This window comes from Vanellus vanellus, assembly GCF_965231255.1.
Source record: "Vanellus vanellus genome assembly, chromosome: 1".
Classification (NCBI taxonomy): Eukaryota; Metazoa; Chordata; class Aves; order Charadriiformes; family Charadriidae; genus Vanellus; species Vanellus vanellus.
The window spans coordinates 219,241,230-219,260,796 of NC_138905.1; the positions used below are offsets into that span (position 1 = coordinate 219,241,230).

Genomic DNA, 19,567 nt, shown 5'->3' on the forward strand with positions numbered 1-19,567 from the left:
ACTAAAGAGAAAATGAAGCTTGGTACAAAATGAACTAAATGGCACAGGCTTCCCAACCGTTTCGCTTTAAACATCAATTGCAAAGGAGGCTGTGGAAAAGCAAGATAGGATAAAGCCCTAAATCAACCATTACATACTTCATTAAATTGTATAAAAGTGCAAGATTAAAGTAGTTCAGGTTAAGCATTCAGTTCACTATAGGCCACACAAATGCTTAGCTTGGCCACCAATGGCCTGGTTTTGTCATTCAGTTACTAATATTAGTTTAAACCACAGAAAGAAAAACAACTGAATGAAAAAACGATGCAATCCACTTCAAAAATGGTTAGTTTTCTGTGACCAGCACGAAATATTAGCTCAGTATCATCAGCTATACAATATATACATAAAAATATTGTGTCTTACTCTTTGTTTTTAACAACTTAGAATAAAGTTGTACTAAACATTATTTCCCTAGCATGCCAACTCATTGCTCTGGTCCGTCCGGCTGGCCTAATGACACAGAGAAGTCCTTTTATAGCAATGGTACTTGAACTGATCCATAATTTTGACACTTCAGCCATAGGAACTGTTGAATTGCTTTATTCAGCCAGGAGAGGTGATCGCATGTGACTGCCTAGGTCTCAGTCAAAGCTTCTTGGGCGGCTCCACAAGAAGAACAGGCCATATTCCAAAAACAAACTGTTAAAAAGAAAAACAGGAAGAAGGGAAAGTTTTCCTGGAATATTATGTCTCTGGGAACAGAAACCAAACACTGTTAACCATCATTTCAACCGCACTTCTTGGGATGTAAGGAGAAATCAAAGATAGTACCCTAACAGGCACAATCAGCGAGCCCCAATGCAAGTTCAAAGCACAAATATATCCGAATATATCCGATATCCGAATGCTGCAGCACATTAAAAGACACAAGATACTGCTTGCTTACCTTCACCTTTGGCCTGTGTTTCAGGAAAAGTGTCCTTGTGTATAAACTGAGGAAAAGGAGAGAAGTGTGCTTAAAATGTCACGTATAAGACAGCATATAAAATAATAATGATGTACTAATCCCAGTTTTATTTTCCAACTAGGAAAAAATTGCTTCTGTGATTGCAGAGCTACCTGTTCTGCCTAGATTTATGCAAAGTAGGAGACATTAGCCTACAGTAAATCCCTGTCCCACACCATGATTAGTTTGCTAATCTACCCTATCACCCATATGGGTAGAAAGAGAGAAACCCAGAGAAAGGAAGTCTCTCTCCAATACGGAAAAGACTAAACAGGGACTAGAGCATGTCATTTTGGAAGGATGAAATTAAATCAGTGTACCACAAAATACAGCAGACATTAAGGAGGGGAGTGAAGAATTGGGGAAGCAGCATAAGTTGATTCTGTATCTCATTTTTGTTCTTATAGACCCTCTCCCCCCAATAGATGTTTTCCTGTGTATGACCTCCTCACTTTTTTAAGCAGACATAGGTGATGCCACTGCATGGCTGAGAAAATACTAGGGAAACTCCTGCAGGGAAAGCATGCAGTTCATTGGGGTAGGACAGACAAATCAGTCATCTGCACGTTCCCCAAGGGCTAGAGGATGCAAACCCAAATTATTTTCTCTGTGCAGCATGCTGGAAAAACCTCCCCTATGCTATCCAAACTGTCTGCATCAGCTTGCTATTTGGAAGGAATTTTCTTCAGATGATTATCTCAAGCTGTTTAGGGCAGCAGACAACCTGTCAGCCAAAATGGAGCAGCTGTTATCCACATACCATGACATATTTTATATATACACATACATATAGATACATATACATGTATATACGTACATATATACATATATGTATATATAAAAAAAAGCTATCAGAATAGCTACTGGAAATGTACTTATTTTCCTTGCATTTTCCTTTCACTAGCTATTTTAATATCTGACAAAAAAGGAGAATACGACGTTAGATGTAGAAAAAACAGTATGTAATCAGGTTTTCTCAGCTACATCGATACATAGAATGTATCTGTTAAACAGATACTCTCTTATGGTTAAGTGGTAAAACATTATTTCATTACATAATGAACAAACTACAGGAATTCTTCAGATTCCAGCTTAAATTCTATTTTTGTTCCTGGTTCCACTAGATGGTGGTATAGAGCAAAACCAGAGACAAACATCTACTGGCTTCAGACTCGCAAACTTAGGCTCTCATTTAAATCTCCTTCTATAACTAATATCCTGCACTTCTGGGAACAAGCTCTGCTCCAACCACTTCAGCCACCCGCCTCCTGCTCTACAGCATGATGCCTGCTAGTTTTCAGAAGCGACAGTGCCCACCAAAAAGATTAGTTATGCTTCTAAAATTAAACATGTTTAAGTACTTCAGGATTGCTGCTCAAGAACAGAAAGATATTCATAGCTTATATTTTGAAACTAATATACTGTCAAATAGTTTTGCAGTTCAGCTGCTACATGGCTCCTGTTTCTGAATTGCATTGTCTGGAAGAACCGTAACTATTTAAAGATTATTGATTACATTTTGAAGAATATAAATGACTTTTACGGAGTTTTTAGACCAGTTGCAAAGAGGAAAGAAAAACTCTCACCAGTTTAGTAAGAAGTCATTTTCCCGCTCTTCTGGCCAACAGAACATTTTGAAGTAAATCTGAACCTGGCAAAAATCCTAAGACTTTATGCACATCCAGTTTGGAAAACATTTCCTACCTTAGCAAGATATGAAGATAAGAGCCCAGGCCTGTGAGAATATGCCACCATGCATGAAACTGCGTCACAGCTCCCACAACAGGGGGCATCTTCTCTCGTAGTGCTCTGTAAGAAAGAAACACCACGCAACGGGGTTTTATTTTTCAAGCTAAGCAATCTCAAATCGCAGTGCTTGCCCGTCAGATCACACATTACTCTTTCCATATCTCAGGCACGTGCTTCACGAGTGAGGCTTCACGCAGTCAGGTTTTCAGCAGGTGAGGAACGGCAGTTACGCCTTATAGTGCCAACATAGAAAGCAGCAAACTGCCTTTCTTAAACAGTTAAAGAAAGCACACACTTCTTCATACAATGGGTGATCAGTTACTTCTGGCCTCAAATTTCAAGTAATATATTTATGGCATCCCACAGTCCCAAATGAGTTCTACCATCCTCCTCCCCCAAACAGTGAACCACTGTCCGTAGGATGAAATGCTGAGCTTAAGGTCTGAGAGAGGAAATGGGATCTATCTGACATTGCCATTTCACGTTTGGCAATCACACCACCTATCCTCCAGCTCCGTGGAAACTTAGCTTGCCTTTCTCTGTTGTACTCTAAAACAGGGACAAAAGGGATGTTTTGCACAGTTACGGTGTGTGAGCTACTTGGGAAGAGGCTAAGGGATGCAGATAGAGAAAGAAAGGGGAGGAACTACATTGCCCTGATTTCTTCTGCTCACCAGGCTTCTCCAGATAACACCTAGTCTGGCTGATGGTGGAGCAAAGGTTTGCATCTGCTGGTTGTCTTTTTTGACTTTCACATTCAGTCAAAACAAAAAAAGGAAAACAATGATCTCGGGTGTTAAGGAAGAAAAGTTTGCAGCTTTTGTAATACTTATTTACTGCTTGATGTCATAGCGTTCAGTTCCCCTGACTAAACGCTAATCCCTGAACTACTGTTTAGTTTCCAGAGCTGCTCAATCACAAATATGAACACAGAGCTGTGATTCAGTCAGCCCGGGAGTGACATGTGGAACACACAGGCTGTCACGCCGGTGAAGCCTCTGAGCCTGTGCATGGCAGGAAATCTCAAAGCTCAAATTCAAAAGTGCCTTGGAACCCGGGAAGCTGCATGCTATAGATTTATTATTATTTTCTTTTAAATAAGCTCAAAATTCAATGAAATACGGAAAAACAAACACTGAACCAAAATACAATTTTGAACATTAAAACTAAAAAGAGCAGGTAGGTGGATGATTCACAAGTTAGATCTTTAGAGAATAAAAAATTACAAGGAACTGGAATATATTTTCTCCAAAGGTTCGAGATATAATGCCACCTGGAGAAATTCAAGGCTCTGCAGACAACGGATTAAAGCTAGTAAACAAGCGTATTTGTTTTTTTTTTCCAGCACCATAAACAAACAAGCATTACAGGAAATATGATAACTTCTCTTCCCTTTGCAAAATGAGGATGGAAAAGAGTGCTTCAGCAGCTGGTGTAATCTTTGAGGCTAGGAACAACTTCAGAAGCCCCACAGACCTGCAACAGCTCAGCAGGCTTAGTGCATTGGGGGTTATGATCTCACCACTGATGCGATGCAGCTGCAAAAATCAACCTCGATGCCAATATTTGCAAAGTCACTCTATACCCACCCACTTGGGTTGGCAAATAGCTTTTCTATGCCACCTGTATCAAGTGTTTCTAGGGATGAGGCATTGCATATTACACTCAGTACACCTATATTTTTTAAAAAAAAAAAAGTTTCAAGAAAATTCTGTTGGAGCTTCCTTTGAATTGGTGTAACTTAGTACAAAGACAACAGAACCAAAAGGGACAGATGGAAAACACTTGCCTTCTTTACAGCACACTATGACCTGACCCTGAGAAAGCAACCTACTAGGACAATTCTGTACACCACAGATTCAGCAGCATAACAGTGTATCAGAGAGCCAAGAAGGGATTTTCAGGATGCTGGCGTCAATCTGTCCATCTCTTCCAGCCTGGGGCAGAACACAAGCATCGCAACTAAGCGAAAGAAAGGTGCAGTTCCAGAGGAGCACCCAATTAATAGAAGAATCTGTTGGACTGGTGCTCTTTCTTGCACGGACAGGGTATCTAGCCATAGGATGAGATGGGGGGTTCCTACAAGCTTTGTCTCGAAGCCTTTTTTACCCCATTTGGCAACACACTAAACAGAGAGGATGTCCTTCCTGGCCTCCTCTACAAGTGCTAAGCCAGAAGACTTCAGGCTAATAACGACAGCCGAGCACGGTGTGTTGGTTCACAGAATTACTGTTCTTTCTGAGACGCCCAAACAGCTGTTGTTTATTGGTGACAGATATATTGCAGTAGATATTTCTTTAACCTGCAGAACTACCGCTTTTGATATTTTCCTGGGAAATGGCAAGAGCAGAAACCAAAAAAAGCAGTATGAGACACTCATTCAGATGAAATCAAGTGTAAGTAGCAAGCTTTAGCAAGCCACAGATCCTCAAAATTCAGTGACATTACTTTCTCTCAATTTAAATTGATGATAAAGAGAAATATCACTTATTTAAAAAAATAAATCTATTCATGGATAAAAATAAAAAGTTAAAAAACTGTTGAGTGCTGAGTCTAGTTATAAGCAAACTGGGTAAAACCCTTGTGAATGTTTTGCAGGCAGCGTACCCTACATGCCAGGAGATAGACTTGAATATACACCACAGGAAAAAAAAAAAGCTTTATGATATAAGACTATTAAGAGCTATCTGAACAAAGTGAGAGAACTCACCTCAATTTATCACAGAAAATGTTGTCCACATTCCAGAGAAAAAATCCCATTAAAAATACAGTTAAAGATGTATAGCCTAGACCTCTAAGCCATGGGTATACCCTAGAGAGACAGAGAGAGAGAAATAATGCAAAGTTTAGTTCTAGATTCTTTAAAGGCAGCTTTTATGTAACATATATAAATACTATTATATACAAATAAACTGCTTTATTAATTTAATGGTTTTTTTTTTCCAAAAGGAAAAAACATTGACTTCAAATCTGATCTATTCAAGTATTGTATTTTACCTCCTCCCCTCTGTCCTGAATTCACATTCTCCAAGACTGGTCTTTTAAATGTTTTACTTCTATATTTTTAATTGTTCCCCTAAATACTGCTCTGTCCTAATGCAACAAGTTAAGTGGGAAAACTGAAGTTGGCTACAAGGTACTAATTCTTCAGTCCTACGTATAACCTTTCAGGTTAAAAAATAGCCGTGCTACAAATTAAGACTCTCCCAAAAGAAGAGGCACTTTTCCAATACATGATATCCTTATACTAGGGGAGATGTTTAAATAAGGTCTTTGAAAATGACTGTAGGTTTTTTGTGAATGTAGACCACCAGGACAAAAAACTAACCAAATGAATCATTTTAGAAAACAGAAATTTCATGTTGTATTTTATCATTGAGTTCTATTCGTGATGGAAGAATGTCACAGAATCACAGAATGGTCAGGGTTGGAAGGGACCTCTAGAGGTCATCTAGTCCAATCCTCATGCCAGAGCAGTGTCACCTAGAGCAGGTTGCACAGGAATGCATCCACAGCCTCTCTGGGCAGCCTGTGACAGTGCTCTGCCAACCTCACAGTAAAGAAATTTTTCCTCGTATCGAGATGGAATTTCCCGTGTTCCAGTTTGTGCCTGTCGCCCTTTGTCCTGTCGCTGGGCACCACTGAAAAAAAGTCTGGTTCCATCCTCTTGCCCTTTAGATATTGATAAGCATTGATGAGATCCCCTCTTAGTCTTCTCCAGGCTAAACATCCCCAAGTCCCTCAGCCTTTTCTCATAAGAAAGATGCTCCAGTCCCTTGATCATCTTCATAGCCCTCTGCTGGACTCTCTCCAGTAGTTCCCTGTCTTTCTTGAACGGGGGAGCCCAGAACTGGACACAGTACTCCAGATGCGGCCTCACCAGGGCAGAGCAGAGGGGGAGGATGACCTCCCTTGACCTGCTTGCCACACTCTTTTTAATGCACCCCAGGAGGCCATTGGCCTTCTTGGCCACAAGGGCACATTGCTGGGTCATGGTCAACTTCACCAGGACTCCCAGGTCCCTCTCTGCAGAGCTGCTCTTCAGCAGGTCAGCCCCCAACCTGTAATGGTGTGTGGGGTTATTCTTTCCCACGTGCAGCACCCTACACTTGCCCTTGTTGAACTTCATTAGGTTACTCTCCACCCAACTCTCTAGCCTGTCCAGGTCTCGCTGAGTGGTGGCACAGCTTTCTGGTGTGTCAGCCATTCCTCCCAGTTTTGTGTCATCAGCAAACTTGCTAAGGGGACACTCTGTCCCCTCATCCAGGTCACTGATGAGTATGTTGAACAAGACTGGACCCGGTCTTGTCAATTTAATTTTGGGAGAAAAAAAAAAAAAAGAAACTCTTTAGGATATGGGAAACACACTGAAGAATCAGTTGCAATAAAGTGCATCATTAATAAATTTACCCTCACTATCTGCATCCAGGTTGGGCTATGGAACTGTAAACTTCCTACATGCAAATTGGTAGCAATTGCTCCTTTCCCACTAGTAAGTCCAAAAGCAAACCCAGTTCCAACCCTAAAAGGCTGCCATGAATACTGTTCAAGTTATTTTTTAAGCATTGTGAATACACAGTTTAGATTCTGGGTTAAAACACATTCCTGAGCTGCTCTTTCTCCACTGTGTTATATGCAGTGCGTGTTTCAGAGCTGTGAGCACTGGCAACCAAAACGCACAAAACGCGACAGGTAGAGCTTCTTCCACAGGGCAAACTAACCACATACACATTGTACATGTTCACAACAAGTGTACTGCCAATATAAACTAGCAAAATTATTATTTGTTTAGTCTAATAAATGCATGGAGCACCATGAGGTACGTGGCAGAGACTACGCTAATATTCCCGACTCCGTGCTCTAGAGACATAAGCAAGCCCAGGAAATGAAAGAGCACTAAATGGTATATTGTACATGCTGGTAATTAGGCAATTATAGCTAGAATTGTTCAGGGAATAAATGGTGGTGTTTTGCAAAGGAATGGGAGAGAGGCTGGCATCACTTATTAATGGGGAACACGCTTTGTGAACAGAGAACAACATTTGCCAAGTTGTAATCTTGGGAAGGAAGTAGACCCGAGAAAGAGATGAAAAGTGTGGGGGAAACAGGCGGGAACAGCAACAAACGATGAGGATACGAGGAGGCAGCAGCCTGGAAGGAATAACGTGCTGCTCTTTGAGATTTTTACTCTAAGCTCAGAGCAACTTCAAGCCCTGCACTAAGAAATATGAGTGACAGAAAGCTAATACATTTTAAGGAAGTAAGAAGCAAAATAAGCAGAAATTGGGGTCAATATGTAAGTTGACACAGGGTTGGACAAGCGCTAGCACTATCAATGGAAAGACAGGACTATGTTTTAGCAACGCAGAGGAAGTAAATCCAAAAGCATTACTTGGGGATGACTTTTAGAGAAAAGAAAGTGTACCTTCATGTTGGCACAGCTTCTCTAGCAAAACTAATTTAAAATTAGTAGTAGTTTAGTTAAAGTTTAAAAGTAGTTTAAACTTCCTTCTCTCCCCATTCCAACTTTCTAACCAGTTTGCATAATACAACCAAAGGGGGAAGCAAATCTTTGTGTGGTCATGTTGCAATGAAGTGATCTAGCTAATTGAGAAAATACATTCCAACCCCCTAAAACTGAAGTGAAAAAAATAGGTGGAACTTCAGAGACAGACTTTGCTGGAGGAAAACAATGAATGATACCCTGGGAGGGAGGATGAGGGTGTTATAGATAGTGACAGAGGACTATGAAATGCTTCAGAAATAGTAAGAATGCACAAGTGTGGGGAATTTGCAGAACTGGAAAGATAGCAGGCTCAAGGGTTTGTCTACACAGACAGAAAGAAATTTAATCTGACTAGCGCTGTGCTAAATCCTTGTATAAGAACAAAATTAAAATGATCTGAACTTGATTCAACTTAGTTTCCCTTGAAAGTGAATTAAGGTAATATCACTTAAGATCTCCAGGTTCGGATTAAAATTTCCATGTTAATGGGTTTGAAAAGTGCCTTTAAACTGATGATTGTTTCTAAAGCTGCAAGCTACTGGTTTTAAGTTCTTCTCACTTAATAAAAGTCTGTGAACATTTACACTTGGTGTGTGGGGATTTCTTGGGGAAAGTCAAACCGAATTAACTGAAATTGCTACTGGAAGGTGATTCAATGAATGTACTTCAAATTCACACCTTTTGTTAAATTCTTCATTGTGTTCCTGAACAGATTTGGGTGTAATTCGAAACAAAGTTTAACAAAAAGCACATTTAGAATTAAGACAGTAGAGAGAAATCGGTAATTTTCAAGGTCAATCCCGAAACATGCGAGAACACCAACTATCCCCAGGGGAGAGACAGGAAGGGGCAACCAACGGAGCCCCTGAGAGCTAAAGGTACGTGTTTACTCCAATACTGATACAATTCCTTTTTCTTCTCTTGTACCCACCCAGTCTGATGCTCCGATGATTCTAACGCTTCTCAATGTCCCCTAACATTTCTAATACCCTTTTGTTTGTTATAAATACTTTTTATTTCAATTTCCACAATGTATATCTAACTTGACCTAGTCAAAACTGTAAGGAAAACTATCATTTGACCTTCTGTATTATGATCTTTTACATTTGAATTTTAGACGCTTGAGTAGGGAAGAGGAAAGGAAAACCTTAACCAATGGTTCAGCTCTGCAGTCTTAGTCTCCCCTCTCTTCAAGTATCACTGTTAAGAGTTTGGACACTGGCAATCGATTTCACAATTACCCAGCAATACAAAGACAGAAACTCCATTCCCCTTGAAGTCCCAGGCTAACAGTGGCAGCCAGTGGCAGAACACCTGGCAGTGAACACTGATGAGAAGTATAGAGATTTCCTTTTTGTTTAATGTTATCCCAGTGGCTTCAAAAAAATGCAAGGAGATGAGCCATTCCCTTTCAACCAAGCAGAGCACGTGAGCCACCATTTGTACCTAGTTAAAGAAATTTTTCCATTGCCAATTTCTCATGTTAAGCCCACCAAAAAAAAAAAAAAAGATGCAAATGCTAAGTTATATCTTAAAATGTTGAACTAAATGGTTACTTACCATAATACTATATACACAGATCGTAGAACTATAATGGAAACTAGTGTTCCATACATGATCTGGAAATAAAAACAGAGATAAAATTCAGCAGTTGGATTCAAGAGACTTTATAAAACACTACAGGAGTAAAAATATTTTGGAAGTTTCTGTTGATTTTTATTTCTTAGTTTCAGGAAAATAACTCCAGAAAGTCTTCCATAAAAGTTTCAAATAAAAGTATGATTATAAACCATGCCCTTTATGCAATTACAGGAAAAGTCAATGGTGTAGAAGCGGTTTCACTTTTTTGAATTAGAAAGTAAACACTAGATGGCACTCAATAAACATCCTGAAATCAAAACGGTAACTTAACTCCTATCATCTCTTCAGCATCTGTGCATTTTAGTCCAGGTTTGCGTAAGAATCAGCTAAAACCATTCTCGAAAGCTATGCTTTCTTCACTGATATTTGATTAATATTTTCTCCTGAAAGCAAACACCTGAATAGACTACGCACTATGCCCACACTGAGCACCAGTACGGAAGAAACTTTCCAGGCAACATTTAAAACCAACTATTACAGACTGTTGGGATTCAATCTAATTATACAGTGGGAAGGCTGCATGCTCTGAAAAGATCCATGAGCAAAATCTGGCTGACTGTAGACTTGATGAATTTGAATGTAATCACCCGATTTATATAAAAAGTCAAAGTAATCATTTATTTTCTGCCTCATGATCTTTAAATCACTCTCCCTTTTTTTTATTCACAAGCTTAGGATCCACAGAACACCATCTCCAAGACATACACACTGAAGAAGAGAAGAAATGTGGTCAGTCATGCCTGAAAAGTGCTGCAGAAGTCACTGCAGCAGGGAGGATTTTCAGACACTGGTGACATTAAGTTACTCTCCACACCTTTTATTCCGAACACTGTTTTCCTCCTGCCAAAAGGCAGTTTGTTCCAAGCAGTCATGCCCCGCTCTTTGCCTCTCTCCACCGGCCCAGAAGCCCCTCGCTCTTTTTCACTTCCTTGGTCATTGCCTTTCCTTTCTCATTTTTAGTTAACTCCTATCTAACGCTGTCTTGTTTTACACGAACAAATGATAAACCTTTGCTGCCTATTTTTAAAAGCCACTAAACCTCACAGAGGTGTGTTTACAAACCTGTGTCCTTACCACGTTCTACTGACCTCCTCATACCGTTCCTTCGTTTAGACTATGCTGTTTTCAGGGCAAGGACTACCTCTTACCCTGCTGGAACCGCGGCGTTCACCTATTACTATCCTGCAAGCACACGCACGGGTCTAGATACCTGACATAAAATAGATTGCTGTAATAACGCAAAGCGAAACCTGCCTTTCAAAGCCCATAAAGGCAAATTTTCCAACTCTTTCTAGCTTTAAGGATGAGGTTAGTAGCACACCCTGTATTATCAGTGCATACACACTGAAGACAGGCAATAGAGCCCTCCTGTTTGACAACAGGTAAAAGTAAGCTCCAGTATTGACTATGCAAAGTCATTCAGCACAGCAGCTCTTTATTTGCATTCAGAGTCAGATCAAATAACTTCAGTAACTAAACTGCTGTTACTGCGTGTTCTGCTCCGTAGAGCTAAACACAGCTAAACTATTTAAAAGGCTTATTGGTTCTGGCTTGTACTTTATAGAAAAACCTGTTAGCTAATTCCAGTTCCCTTGCTGTGGTACAGTACGTAAATTGGGAAAAACACCCCAAACCCAACAAAACCTGCTTGACACAGGCTGAGTACCGAGAGCTTATCAGTCCCAAGCTAAAGGTAGAAAGGGGCTGTTCAGGTGCTGCATGCTGGTACAATCCTTCACCACTGACATTTTGCCTAAAAAGACCCCACAAATGCAGACTTAAATTTAAAAGTTAAATGCCATTTTACTTCATCAGCCTCATTTAAAACAGCCTGTTTCATTTTCCAAATCAAATCCAGTAATTTATTCTGAGAGAGGGATGGCACAGAGGAAGAAATCCATGGAAAGGCTCCTCTGGAACCCAAATCACAGTGTGATGCCCTTTCCTTGCTGCTGATCTTCTCCTTTGTACAATTTCCGTGTCTAAAATGCTCTTCTGCAGCAAAGACACAGGAAAAACATACCCGTGAAGAGAAATTTCTATCGTACTCGTTAGGGGTGTGCCCACCTTCATGTTTTTATCCGATTTGCTCTTGGGTTCTTTGTACAAGGAGTCAAATAGGGTCAGACTGTGCCTAGAGAAACACGGTTTATAGGCAGCCGAAAGCCCAGGTAAAACACAGGCTAAAAATGCTCTTCTTTTGCAGCAGCTGCTAAAAGCAGGAAAGAGCAAAAGCTAAGAAAAGCTTTCTTTGTAGACCCTCTGGCTTGGTATCTCCTAGTGAGTCACCTAATGGCTTGCAGGAGAGGCCAGTCTTAATGGAGGGAGGAAGAGAAAAAATAAAAAGAACCTTGCAGTGACTGAAAAAAATATATGCCCACAGTTGACACTTCAATTTCTTGCCATTTCCGCTCCCCCACACAAACAGGTTGTTAGCAGTAAAACACACTCGTGTTTAAAAGGCTGTGAAAGACTGGAACAACAAAGTGTTCCGCTCGGCGTGCTCCAATCCTCCTCTTCACGCTGAAGGCAAGCATGGAGGTGTCGCCATGAGCGGCAGAGACTGTAGCTGCATGTCTCGCTACAGCTGTTTCTTTACTAGAGACCTATAAACCGAGCCACACAACCTAGTTTATACTTCAGGGAGCAGTGCTTCCTTTTACTCCTTTACCACCCATGGATTTACTACTTTCATCATGCCAAAAATTTGTTAGGTATTATCTGTCTACCCAAAGAAGGATAAAGTATAAAACAATAATAAAAAAAGTCTACCTTATTCAAGTTGACTCAAATTTTTCAACTCCTTTAGCTCCCTTTGTTCTTCTTCTTTAACTAACACATCATTTAAGTGACAGATGAAAACCCAAGCAAGTTTTGTGCTATTTTGTCTCACGGTGCTTTTAAATTGCATGCCAAAGAACACCCTTGCACTACAATTGAAACAAAAGGAAGCAGCAGAATCTCATCATCTTTTGTTATCACTAGACAGTTCGCTCTTTGCTGTTTAAGATGCAAATAAAGTTGCATGTATTTCGGCTTTGAAGCCCGTACCTTTGCAATGGGGAAAACCCCAAAGTCTTATTAACAGACAGTGAATTACCCAATATGAAAGCCAAATATGAAGAACAGCCTTTTAATTCACAAATGGGAAGTTAGAGTTTCAGGGCTCAGTGTTTGGCAGCATTTTTGATGTGGAGGCAGTTAAGCAAATGATACAGATTCACTTCTCATGCAAGTCGGAGGCAATGCTGGTACTCCACACTGGGGGGAACATGCAAAACTGGTTCTTCATCTACCCTTCTAGTACAGAAAGCAGCAACAGCCTGTTACTTCCACTTCTGTTTCCTCTGCTCCTGGCCTCCTGCCCATTCTTGGTTAATAAAGTCAATTTATCAGCCTCAAATATTAAGTGTACACATTGGGAACCGCACTGAGAGATTTTGGGTTCTTGGCAACCACTGCTTATCTATTAACATGCTATCCAGCTATCAAAAAATAGTTTGCGTAAGTACTTGTAGCTGGAAATTGCATTTGCAATTTACAACAAAGAAAACAGACTTCTATATGTTCTTGGATTTCTGGAAAAGAAATCTGAGCAGAGAGAAAAAGGAAGGACAATCCCCACGATGACAGTAAAAGATCGAGTAACTCAGCACAGTTATGGCTGTTTAGCACTCTATGTTGTCCGACAGCTCCTGAACGAACTAATTCAGATTCACTTGGTTTGGTCCTGGTTAGACGCACGTACGTGATGGCAAAGCGACATACAAGTCACTGCTGCTGCATGGCACAGAGCTGCTCTCCAGAGCTTCTGTCCGCAGCAGCAAACTGAGCTTCTACAATGACACGTAGAGCTGATCCTTTGGAGAATCTGAACATCCTTCCACATTCCCTAAGCTGTTGTGCAGGTAGAAGTACTAGCCAGAATGAAAGCTGTACTGGCTTTCTGGAAGACATCCTCAAACAAGCTGTGGAACAGAGTGAAACGTCACTCAAATTAGTTTTATACTTGGTCTTCAGCAGGACAATGCCCAAGTAGAAAAAGCTGTGGTGAAGACATGCCCTGAAAAGGTCATTTTTAACCGACTGCTTGGCAACCTGAACATGCAGAACGTAAGAACACGTTCCACTAAAAGGCACAATATATTAAGCCATAAGACTACAACTCAGTGTTGCCTTTGAAGCAGGAGGGACTCTGGAGAGCTGTAGGACACCGAGTGGGTCCATACAGATTCCCCAAATTAGGGAGTCCTGCAAGTTTGAACAGATTGTGCCCTGACATAACATTCTTCACGCAGTTTCAGGCTCCTGTACACACTTCTACATAGACATTTCACCATGATTTCACTTCCTTCTTTGCATTTGCATATTTAAAACACTTGTGGAGAACAATTTTATTAATTTTTTCATTGAGGCAAATGAAATACCTTTTTCTCCCATGCTCATTCTCTCCTTCTTAATTAAAGTCACCTTAATTGGTAAATCAAATGCTCATATTTTACTTCTATCACTGTTGCAGAAAATTCACTGGTCGTATTATTATGCTGCCATCAGTGAACACATCCAGGCACTCCCTCGCTCCCTCCTTTGGTGATCTGTGTGCAGTCTAGAACAAGAATAGTTGGTATTTGCCCATCAGTGCATGGTCTTCCATTTTGAATCGCTTGTCATCCTACTCCTCAAGGTCTCCCAGTTATCTCTTCATGTCCTCCTCTGTACTCAGTGATGCCTCTGAACTTTGTATCATCACAAATAGCATCAGTACATGACTCTCTCTCCTGCTACAGGTCATTAAACAAAAACAGTCCCACTACTAATCTGGCTGCCTTTCATCATCTCCTTTAGTCATTTTCCACTACTCACTCCCTTACTCTATTTGCAATTCTCTTCCTGATCTACTTCTCCAGCTTGCTTAGTTTTTCATGGGACACCATAACAATGCTTCTGCAATGTCTATACCAAAGACATTTTTTAAATCACATTTCCTAATGTAGAAGAAACAGCTATTTAATCTAAATTTCTGTTCACCTTTTAATCATTTGTTTGCTCAAAATTTGTTTCAAACTCTTGCAGCAGATGACTATGCAAATATAACAGGTTTTCAGATCTATTTCATTATTCACATAACTTGGCCCACTCGCTGAATGAGGTTTTTGATTGCTACAAGTGTATAACCAGCATATGGTACATAGCAAGTAAACAAATGAGGAAGGAAAACGATGCTTGGTAGGTGACAGTTTTCTCAGCCATATCATATTAGAAAGAAGACTACTTATACGACTTGAGTCTTAAAGTTTAAGTGTAATTTCTTCTGCTTCCAGGGCCATCTTACATTTGTGTGTCTATGGATCGTTCCACACCAGCAGTCAGTCTGCCCCCTCCCCTTGCATTGTATAAGCACAAATATACATGCAGTAAACAGGGATAAGCAACTAATCTGATTTAAAACTAATTCTGAGGAGAGTTTTATCCTGTTGAGTTCCCCAATCAAATTCACATCAGAGAGTAAATTTGTGTGCCAGATGGGAAAGAGGGGAGAGGCATAGCTGTTTCTTCGACAATGATGCTGGCTTAAAAACAACTAGGAAACTGGGATGAAGGGCTGTTTAGCACCATGGAAATTAGGTAATAACAATGCTCCAGCCTGAGAGATTTCGACATAAACAAGACAATACGTGCTTGTAAAGGCCACTGCTATCTTTCTTTTAATTGATGAGGCGGCAAAAAATACCAAATCAGTTGTCAGGCAGGGAAGTGGTTTTTTCCTTCTAATGATGTGCAGCCAGCAACTGACCAAAACCTGCATCTCATCCCTCCTATGTTTAAAGCACTAAGACCCTCAAGGATCTGCAATATGTGGATGGAGAAAAAGAAGTTGGTCTCTGTCACCACTGTGCCATGAATAACAAACCGAAATCCCCTTCATGCCCTGCTGGCAGTAAGCAATTTATAAGCCTAAGTTGGAAAGGAAAGCAGAAAGTAATTCACTGAAAAATGAGGCCTGGATGCTGGCTACTAAATATAATAGGATCCTTTTCCATTCTTATTGCTCTCCTTTCAGGGAAAAAAAACTACACTGAAACAATGAACAATATAAAGCTGTCCAGGTAGTTATTCCCCTTTTTGCAAGGCTGACAAATGACGATGATCCCAAATACCTAGAGGAATCAAACGGTGCTGTATGTCCTGACGCTGCTTTCCAATGCAGTTAGGAATAGAGACTGCGATTTAGACCATGATTGCACGAGCATATTTAACTTTACTTCAAGTCTATGCGATCCATTCAGTTGGAAAACACTTACTGAAATTATATTGAGGGTGGGGGTTTTTTTTGGTGCTCTCTAAAATAAAGGACAAGTATTAAGAAAATAACCTTGCTTGGCTGTGCAGTCAAAGAACTGTTTCCTCTGGATTTACAACATATTTGGCAAAGATTGTGAAAAAATGAGTGCAGTACTTCAACATTTGGAATTTGGCCATAACTGTATGTTCTCCATAAAAATCAATTTGGAAAGAGTTGTTGTAAAAAGTCCAGCACTTTTATAGACCTAAATCTTTTCTACATTGATTCCTCATGTATAAATTATAACGGGGATTTATATTCCGAACCTAAGAGAAACCAGATGCAAAAAATTAAAGGTCTAGGGCAACAGTTTAAAATTTCCCTATTTCCCTCTTTCCCGACTTGTCAGGAAAGAGGGAAAATCTATTGTCTTAGTATTTGTGACACAGGACAATACCTTTGCCAATGCATCAAAAGCTGTGATGTATTTCTTGCAATAAATGCAGGTTGAGAAGATGGCTGATTAAAGTCCAATATCAGTAGTTAATTCTGCCACTGTTGTTAACAAAGTTACTTTAAGTCACTTCATTCAAAACCAGTTATAAACAGCTCAGTAAAAGCATCAGAAATTGCTGCTTTCACGCCAGCCAGTATCTTCCTGCTGGAAATTTAAGTAGGGGGGAAAAAAAGAAAGGATTTAATTAACATTATCAAAAAACCCTGCAAGGCTCTCTTTTTATCTATAGGTAGAGTAACAATTCATGTTTCTAGGAGAGATTATTTGGAGCAGCTGGGAATTTATTTTATTCATCAGTGCTTCACTAATCTGCCAACAGGAATCACGTATCATTTTTACAACTGCTGATGCAGCAGGCGCATTTTGACAAGTGTGGCACTACTAATTTCAGAAATTCAGGCTTTAAAGCTCTGTCCTGCACAGAGCTCAGTGCTTTTGCTTGGCAATTTTTCAGCTGTTATCCCTAATCAAAAAATCATAAATGAAGGATAACTACTCACGGCATACATAAACGAGCATGATTTCTAACCTCCCATGAAGAGGTAAATGATACAAGTCCTATCCCCCCAGGCAGTGAATGCATATTCATACTCTTGGGCTCCTACAAAAGGAACCTGTACCAAATATGCCATTAAGCTGGTAAGACCATGACAACCAGTCTGCTACACAGCCCTAGAAGATATTCTGTGTTTAAATTCAGCTTGAAAATTAAAATTGAGTATTTGAAAAAAAAAAAAAAAAAGAAAACAAACTAATTTGTTAAAGTGGAAAGAAGAACATGGTGTGAAGTCACCCAAGACACGTTACGATGTCAGGTCATAGTTCCAAGGCAGCTGCTAATGGAAAGAAGTGGACAAGAACTCATTAAGCCCTCCCTCTCACACACACCTTAGCCCATAGCGAGGGTCACCTCATTACACTTGCCACTGATCAAAACCCACGTGAAATATTAGGTCAAATGCTAAAACACAACATGCATTAAACCATTCTAGTTCTTCAGGTCACCAAGTAAGAGGATGACAACATGACAGGCAGCAATACTGCTTAAAGAAAAAGCAAATAGCAAATTGCGCTTGCCTTCTGTCTTCCTTCCAGCTATAAAATCCTGTAAAACATTCCACTAAAACAGCATAGTTTAAAAACAAGATTAGCTTCTCCAACAGAGCAAGATTTACCTGATGGAATACAGGCTCTTTCAAATTTAAGTAAACCTGGAAAGATTTAAAAAAAAAAAAGAGAAATAATTGGCAACAGAGAAGGATCATAGCATTATTCATCTAAATACTACCAAGACTTGTTCTGTTAGAATCAAGACACGGGTGCCTATACATGCACCATTAAAGTTGATTAAACATTTGAAGTTTCCTCTGGCAAAACCTGGGCTTTTAACTGTGGAATTACTTTAAATTAAGAAGCAAAAATAGAAACATTAACATCTAAAATCGCCTCATTTAATAGAGTTGCAACACATACAAAAACAATTAAGATGCTGAAATTACCAGACACATGCTCGATATGCACTGCAAGAAGAAAATGTACTCCACTTTGATTTGCTATTATTAATGTTTTTGACAATGCTTTAACATTTCAATTCATTTTACAAAAAGCTAGTAGGTCCTCCTATTGTTAAAGCAGTTCATTTAATTTCTGCTTTTGAAGAGAGAAGGACACTAGACCTTAGGCATAACTTGCCACAAGCGTAAAAAAATTTTAGGAGGCACAGAAGAGAACAGACAAATATTTTTAAGGCAAAAAATGACATATAGTACTTATAATACTTTTTTTTTTTCCTAAGAAATGGCTACCAATAAAAATAATGTAGGAGATTCCATCTGTGGTTGACAGCCAGCACAAAACTCATTTTATTCATAGAGGGAGCACACTGCACTGAGGAAGTGAATCAAGTTAACCATGACACAGTTAAAATTCTTCTCATTTTTTTAATAGCTAACTTCCCTTCTTATTTTGGCTGTTGTTTTAAAACACCAGTCAATATTCTGGACTGCGTATCACAGGTCACTTTTTGCAGTCTGTTGAACAGGATTATTCTCATCTCCGCAGATGAATTAAAGTGAGGGAAGATGAGGAATGCAGCTTGTCTGATGCCTCGTAACAATTCAACAGTGACTGTTTTTTACACATTCCTATTCTAGCAACTGGATTACTACTTTTCTTCTTCATTTATTCTATGCAGTGGTTTAGATAGAAAGGTTTCAGGTTTTTCTGGACAGCACATAATTTTCCCAATAAAAAGAAGAATGATTTGTCCTTCTTGACTGGAAGTGAGAGAGATTCAGTCCTGTCTGTGTAACATTCCTTCACTGGCAGAAAAACTGTCAATCTACAGGTGAAAATGTCGTATTAGAAAACGTTACTTACTATGCTGACTACGAAGCTGTATGTTATTAACAAGAAAAGCAGTGGATAATTGACTGTGTTCTTGTACTTGAAACATTCATACCTGGAACAGAACATAAAGGAGAACAATAACATTCATCCCTTACTATATAAAGGATGCATTTTTCAAAGTATATTATCACAAAATTTGTGAGAAAATTGAGCCAAATGAGTCTTAGGCCCTCCAAAAAATTGTAGCTCCTCCAATAAAGATATATCATTTCAATATAAAAAGTCACACTTCTACCAATAAAAGTTTTTTAAAATATCTAATGAAAAAAACCCAAACAGTAAGCTCATGCATATACAAAAAATAACCCAGTCAGCGTAAGGAGTTTGGGAAGCAGAAGCGTTTTCAGAAGGTGCTTAAGGGGTGATAATGGATGGCAAATTAGAAATGAGTTTAAAATGCAATACAGCTGCCAGAAAACATTACATCTGTGAGCTAAAGGCAGCGTGGGAAAGGAACTGCCTTACAAAACAGTG

The 19,567-nt window shown here is 39.6% G+C and overlaps 1 protein-coding gene across 1 annotated transcript in view; it reads right to left on the reverse strand.

Moving 5' to 3' along the window:
* Positions 1 to 534: 534 nt before the first annotated feature.
* Positions 535 to 19,567, reverse strand: part of ACER3 (alkaline ceramidase 3) — a gene marked incomplete at its 5' end in the record, with an annotated part of 56,143 nt that continues 37,110 nt past the window's right edge. The window contains 7 exons of the mRNA XM_082498760.1: positions 535 to 681; positions 929 to 974; positions 2,693 to 2,797; positions 5,448 to 5,549; positions 9,804 to 9,862; positions 17,860 to 17,895; positions 19,064 to 19,145. Of these exons, the coding sequence (XP_082354886.1) occupies positions 628 to 681; positions 929 to 974; positions 2,693 to 2,797; positions 5,448 to 5,549; positions 9,804 to 9,862; positions 17,860 to 17,895; positions 19,064 to 19,145 (484 nt within the window). The 3' untranslated portion in view covers positions 535 to 627. The remainder of the gene's footprint in view (positions 682 to 928; positions 975 to 2,692; positions 2,798 to 5,447; positions 5,550 to 9,803; positions 9,863 to 17,859; positions 17,896 to 19,063; positions 19,146 to 19,567) is intronic.